This window comes from Poecilia latipinna, unplaced genomic scaffold (assembly GCF_001443285.1).
Source record: "Poecilia latipinna isolate Pla-1442-1.1 unplaced genomic scaffold, P_latipinna-1.0 Scaffold1444, whole genome shotgun sequence".
NCBI classification, from domain to species: domain Eukaryota; kingdom Metazoa; phylum Chordata; class Actinopteri; order Cyprinodontiformes; family Poeciliidae; genus Poecilia; species Poecilia latipinna.
In genome coordinates, this window is record NW_015114060.1 from 39,953 (window position 1) to 47,284 (window position 7,332).

At 39.1% G+C, this 7,332-nt stretch overlaps 1 protein-coding gene across 2 annotated transcripts in view; it reads left to right on the top strand.

Annotated features, from left to right (window-relative positions):
- The window catches only part of LOC106962659 (fibroblast growth factor 12), a 39,838-nt gene that overhangs the window by 13,526 nt on the left and 18,980 nt on the right, over positions 1-7,332 (top strand). Inside the window, exon 1 of one of the 2 annotated variants that reach the window (XM_015057205.1) lies at positions 1,184-1,414. The exons of the other annotated variant lie outside the window; for it this stretch is intronic. Within the exon in view, the coding sequence (XP_014912691.1) occupies positions 1,309-1,414 (106 nt within the window). The 5' untranslated portion in view covers positions 1,184-1,308. Of the gene's footprint in view, positions 1-1,183; positions 1,415-7,332 lie in introns of those variants that run through there. 2 annotated transcript variants of the gene reach the window in all.

Below are 7,332 nucleotides of genomic sequence, written 5' to 3' on the forward strand. Positions count from 1 at the left end.
TCGTCATAATTAGAAAATGTAAATATATAATGTTTGTATTTTAAACACTCCTTTTTTTGCCCTGTTTCTCAAATTATTCATAGGTATTCAGAATAAAACAATTGAATTTAAATGCACATTAATAAACAATTCTGTAAAAGATCCAGATTTAGTCAAAATTATATGTTTCATCTGTTGTCCCTGCAACACTAAAAACAAACAAAGGTGATACAAAATTATTTAAATGACTTAGGTTCACAAATTCTGCAAATAAATACAAATAATAGAATCAATACAAACAATAAATACAAAACAATGAAACTACAACACCATCATAAAGGTAGTATATATTAGTTAATGGCAGCAACAAACTATTTTAGTTGTTGATTATTCTGATGATTAATCACATAAAAGTGGCACATTCTGCATAGTTTTCATTTATTTTACAATATTAAAAATATACAAATAAATAATTCAATTTCAGTTTCCTGAACGTTGAGCAGCTCTAAAGAAAACTGAAATTATTTAAACAGTTTTCAGAATCAAACACGTCTTAGCCTCTGAGCAGCGTTTTGCTCGTTTCTTCTGGAGATGTGCGATATATCGGGACTAACATCGGTATCGGACGATGTTTGAAACATATCGATAATAAATCTGGGTCGAGATGGACGACCGATTTATTTCTATTTTTAGCTGTTTGTGTTTTAGGGATGGGTTGGCCATGGGGTGTCAGCGTTGGACAACATGGCTGAATAACTTACCTTGATATAAACGTTTCATATCACTCAGTATCAGTAATTATTGATTAGTTTGTTGTTTTAAATATCTGAAATCCTGCCAAACTGGTGGCATGATCTTTTCCCTTTTATCCAGTTTTGTCTCCATGTTTTTAAGCAATTTTGAGGAAACTTGAAACTGCTACTGCGCAAGTTACTGAGCAGGTTGTTGCTAGGCAACCAAAAACTAAGACACTGGACACCACTGCAGTTCTGTTGATCAGAAGCAGAAGCTTTCCCTGTCGTGCCTCCTCTGGATGCAGCAGTCCCGTTGCTCTCTGCCGCCCCCTGCTGGTGTCCTGTCTCCTGTTGTCCTTTTATGTGTCCAGCATTAATTTTAGAAGGTCAGATTTAGCAACCTGATCAGAACCAGAGAGGTGTTGGTGTTTTTACACACAGTAACCCGAGCCGCAGTAACCTGAGCCTCTTCCTGGGATTCAGTCCGGCCCAGTACAGCCCAGTCTGTGGGCTTCCGAGTCCCATGTGTAAGTTTCACTCTGTTTACTGAGAGGCGTCCAACCTGAACAGACCATACGGGTTGGGTCGGCGCACCATGACCCGCTACTGCAGCCTGTTCCGACGCCTGTTACTGAGGAAGAGTAAAGAGGAAGAGGAGAATGAGGAGAAGGGCCATGTCCACAAGGAGAGCAGTCAGCAGGGTGAGTCCATCAGAGATGGGTCAGTTTGCCTCGTACCCGAAATAAACGCTCTGCAGCTGGGATGAACCAGAACCAGGTCCGGTTCAGACAGAGAGCTTCCAGAATCATCTGGGTCAACGCACTCGGTGTAAACAAAGTCAGAACAGCCGAAGCTGATCCAGATGTTGGGAGCCGTTTGAGACTTTGTGCACCTGGCTGCATTGCTGTCTGATGCAAAACAACCCGATGCAAAAGAAGAAACCATTCAAATCAACAGCTGTGTGTGTGTGTGTGTGTGTGTGTGTGTGTGTGTGAACCGGGTTTTTATATCCTTGTGGGGACCCATCTCTGTCTACAATGAGGGCTGTGGGGGCCACTGCTGCTTGTGGGGACATTTTCTTGGTCCCCATGCAGGGAAATGCTGTTTTGGGTTGGAGGTTAGGGTAAGGGCTCAGAGTGTATGGTTAAAGGTCTAACAGGTGTTGTCTTTGATTATTATTATTATTATTATTATTATTATTATTATTATTTCATTTTCAATCAAAAACACAAAATGTTGAAGAAAGCAACAAAAACAAAACTAATACAGAAATAGACAATAAACAATAATTAACATTTTTAATAACAAGCATGAATGCAACAAAAAAATCTATTTTAATTTCACTTTTAAGATGACAACACATAGTGACATTATTTCTTGGTGTATTTATTATTTTTCTTCTTAATATTTATTTCTTGCTAAATTAAAATACAAAAAAATATTATATTTAAAACCTAAATTGTAAAACAAAAATGCTATTATTTTGTGTTTTTTAATTGATTTCCCCCCTTTCTTAAATAATTATCTATAAAATAAGAAATAGAAGCAAGAGGGTCACCTAAGTTTATACTTCTGCCTGTTTCTTTATCAAACATATAGTTATCTAAATGTGTATGAATGCGAATGTATTTGAAATGAGCTCAATCGAATCAATAATATAAATTTTTCTTTTGGTTCCATTTATATTTCCATACTTAACACAAAAACTAATATTTAGTTTGATATTTTTAAGGTTCTTTTATCTCTGTTTTGCAGAATTATCTGGCTTATGAAGCATGATCTGGATTACTTTTATTGTTAAAATCTATTTAGCATTAACAGAAATAGCATTTTTCTGCAAATTCTTCATAAGAGTGTGAATTTGTCTCTAAAAATGTGCAGTGTAGTAGATACTGTAGTGCAGCAGCTCCTCTTCCTCCTCCTCGTCCTCCTTGCCTCCCTTCAGTGGCTTCTGGATTATAAATATCTGTGTCCGATCTGCTCTCTGGGTCCCACTCCTCTCATGTCACACATATCTCTTTACATATAAACAGACTTCCAGTGAGACTGAGTGGAAACTCACGACTCAGGAAACTTTCCTGCGTTATTATTAAACTGGAATTGTCGGAGTCCAGGCTTCCACTGGAAACTAAAAGCAGAGACGTTAATCTGCAGCCTGTGATTTTCACTTCCAGCTTTAGCTCCTTTAACTCCCCTGATTAATCACGCATCGCTTGCACCACAAATAAACAGAGCAGATGATCAAACCTGCATCACGCAGCTGAACTCTGACCTTTCAAGGTGACTTTCATCAACAATTCTTCAGGATTTCTTTTGGACTTTTGCTGCTTTTCTCTCAGTTTCAGTCTTATCTCATCATTGGCAGGAATGTTTTTTTATTTTATTTTATCCACTTAATTCTACCTAAAGAAAACAATTTTTAACCTCAGAACAGTGACACCTCAGAAAAAAAACAAACAAACAAACAAAAAAAAAAAAACATTTTAAATCGGATTATTAGCCTCTGTTGCTGTTAGCCAAACACAACTAGTTGTGTTTTCTTGATTTAAATTCATGAAAAAGTAGCTGGAATGATGCTAGCTCCAACAAAATGATTCCCAGATAGCTGTTAGCTACAAAAGGATGAGCTAACCTTGAGTTTGATCCATTTTAACTCATGGAGTAAATTCAATCTAGTTTTTAATGGAGGTGAATTTTGTTTTATTTGCCATGTATGTGATATTTGTGTCAACATTAAAGTCATAAAACTTTAACTTAGGCATGTTTGCTCATGTCTGTTGGAGATGTTTCTTAGGCCTGGCTCATCTTTTTTAAAGTTTAAAGTTTTAAAACACATGACCGGAGCGTCTCGGTTGCATTTCCAGCTTTATGTATTCCTGTCAGAGCAGCTTTGCGTTTCATCTGATCTATCAGGATCTCATGTTTACGGTTCAGGTTTTATATTGGGTAACTTCATAGTGAAGAAGCTCAGAAAACAAGGCTGGCGTCAAACTGAGTCATGTTGCATTTAAAGACACTCTGTAACGTCAGGATATGCCATGTTAAACCAAAGGTAGTGGTTCTGGAAAGCGATCGGGTCGCTGATGGCTTCCTGTGAGCGTGGAGGTTCAGGAGCTCTCTGGTTCTCAGGATCATGAATTTTACAGAGACTGAATCTGTTGAATTAAAGATTCAGCATCAAACATTCAGCAGCAGCTGTGCAGATGTTCGCTGCACGTTTTCACATGATTGCACTAAATCATTCAGACGCAACCAGAAACACCAGAATCACCTCTTTGTGGCAATGCTGGAGGGAAAATCAGCACTGAAAAACACAAAATTCTACCAGGTATTTGAAATAAAGCAAAATTACAATCAATGGGTAGCTTTTAGCAACCCAGTGATTCATAAATATTGGTTTTCCATTTGCAGATTATTTCACTTTTAATGTGAGAAAAATGTCTTACTACAAGTAAAATAATCTGCAAGTGGAACTAGAACTTTTTCATCAATATCAAGGAATTATTTACTTAAAACAAGCTCACATGTCTTACTTTAAAGTTAGGCTTGTCTGATTTCAAATGGACTAAGATATTATAACTAAAATCTAGGAAAAAATCTTTGGTAAGATATTATGTTCTTGCATCTTCCTGCATAATTAGCTCAGATTTTTGAAGCTCTGGTTGTAAATATTATATCTGGCCATATAAAGATACTTACGTCTTTACTGTGTTTTGGGAACAGCTGCAACTGCGTATGGCAGGCTGTTTTAACATAAAATTGCTTTTGTCTGACAGCCTGTAATTACATTTTAGATACCTAAAAATAAGTTTTAGTTAGTCTCAGTTACATTTTGAGTATCTTGAATGATAATTTAATATTCTGACTAGTAGAATTAGAAATTATTATGTGTAATTGCCACTGGGCTGTTCATACAGTCGCCTGCAGAATTTTAGATTTCCTGAACAAAGTTGTCAGAAAATGCCAGAATGTGAAAAGCGGTCAGTAGGATGGGAAATGAGGACATGAACTTTGTAAAGTTAAACACAGACATGAGCTGCTATAGCATATTAACAGACTGAAAATGCAGCACTTTTAAAAACATCTTTAATTTTATCATTAAAATTTCATAATGCTACGAACTGCAGAGTTGAGGTAAAAACTCACAAACTGACCTGCAGTCCCGGTGAACCACCAGCAGATGGCAGCATGCTTCCAGTGACATGACAACGAAGCTCTTCCGCTTCGTTTTCACTTTTCTGTTATAGTTTTAAATATTTATGTTTACATTCTGATTACCTTGAGAAGAACCCAGATCAGAAAAAAACGCTGCTTCAAAGTTATGTAACTAAATCTTCTCTCTTATATTTCAAAGTAAAAGCCTTGCTAATATGAGCGAACCTGAGGATAAACGCTGCGCTGCTCAGGCCCGGCCCAACCCAGCTGGGTCAGGTTTTATTCGTGCCGCAGCAGAAACTGGGGGAGTTTGATCCAAAAATATATTCCTGTTGTGAAACAAAGAGCGGCGGGACAATAGATGGAGTGGAGCTGCAGCTACTGAGCAGCGGGTGTTTGGTTTGGATCATCATGACTCAGAACCAGAACCAGAGCTTCTCTCTGTCAATCACGGTTCGTGTTCTCTGAAAATATGTCCAGTTTTAAACGTTCAACTTGCATTTTTGTTAATTGTTTGTTAAAAGTTCTTATTTTTGGGACCAGACTGAAGTTTTACCAAACAGCAAATAAAAAAATCTATCTGAACCAGAACCAGATTTGTTGGTTCTGGTGAAATAAATCTGTAATTAAACATTTCAGCTGCAGCTGAATGTTTTATCAGAGTTTCACCAGAATTCATTCTGTTTCCCTCTTGATGGTCCAGTCGACCCGGTTCTACTGGAACCAGAACATCTGCTCCACCTGCAGCTGCTGTGGTTCTGAGTCAAACCAACCTGTTCCCCTCCTGGCCTGTGGGGGCGCTGCACCAAGAACCACTGAAGGAAACGACACAAAAACCTCTGAAGACACTGAGATCAACTTCCTGTTTCACCAGATGGAAACAAGATGGAGGATTTTAGCGATTGGAGGATTTCTCTTTAGGCTAAAGACCAGGAGCCATTTCTGCTGCTAGCGCTCTCCAGTCCGCTTGGCGTTCACATTCAAACTGAACCAGAGATCACTTCAACTGAACCCAGACCGAGGTTTGGAAGACCAGAGGTCAGAAGTCAGTTAGCATTCACACCTCACCAACCGAATCGGACTTTATAGGCAAACGGACTGGAGTCGGGTTAAAGCGACTGAACTGGGCTGGCGGGAACGCAGCCTGAGTCTGAATTTGATCCACAATTTAGCTTTAATTCAGGAGAAGTTTGGTCAGATTTGAGCTGAAATTCAGTCAAATTAACCCAGAACTCAGCAGAACCGAGCCGGAACCAGACAGGAGAGGTGAAGCTCAGACAAAACTGGGATGTGAATTCAGCTGAAATCCAGAGAGAATTCAGACCAAGGAAAATCAAAAGTGGAGATCAGAACTCCTTCAGAACCAGAGCGTGTGTGTGTCTCTGTGTGTGTGTTCAGAGTACTGGTACCACTCAGAGCCCGGCGCTCTCCTGGTTCTGTCATCATTCCAGTGTCCTGATGACATTCTGCTGTCCTCTGATGTGGCATTTAGTTTATTGATCCGGAAACATATCTGAAAACAGAACTCACACACGCAGACACACACACACACTCTGCTGATTCGGCTCCGTTGGATCTTCTGGTCTTCAGTCTCAGATATGTGAAGTTATCGGACCGTTAATCAGCAGAACCAGAACCAGTTGCAGACTCCTCCAGTCAAACCTCCATACTGGTTAAACTTGGCAGGTAGCCTCGCTGACCACCACCATCATCATCACCTGCTGCTCATCACGGATGATGAAGATGGGTCCTCTTCCTCCTCTGGGTCCCTGAGCGCAGGTACCAGGACACAAATACTCGTCAGTAATTACAGAACCTGACCTGGTTCCGCTCGGCAGGCCTACATTCAGCGTGACGGTGCGTTCACTGACGCCTCGTTGTGGCTCAGCAGGTCACATGACCCAGCCAAGGGCTCCCATTGGTCCAGAATGGATCAGAAGTAAATACGATCCACTTAGATCATTTCCCCCTCAGTAAAAACATCCACACAGAAAACAGTTTCACACCAGGGAGAAAACTTTTTTTTCTATGCTCTTAAAATCCAAGATGGATGCTTATCTTAGTTGAGCTATTTTAGCTCTGCGTGGGACTGATTAGCTCATTTTAGCTAATTTATGCTATTTTTTGTATTCAAAGCTTAAATTCTCCTAGTTTAGGTTAGCTTATCGTGTCTTTGCTCGACTCACTTTGATTATCTTGTGTTAACACAGTTTAGTTTAGCTTGCCTTAGTTTATCTAAGCTCAGTTAAGCTAATCTTAGGCTATCTTGGCTTTCGCTAGCTAGGCTTATGTTAGCAGGGCTTATTTTAAGTTAGATTAGCCAGTTTGATTAGTCTGAGATGAATTTATCTTAGTTTAATTTAGCTTACCACAGCTTAGTTTAGCTTAGCTTACCACAGCTTAATTTAGCTTATCCTAATTAGATTTTTTTAATTGATCTTGAGCTTAATTTAGTTAGCTTGTC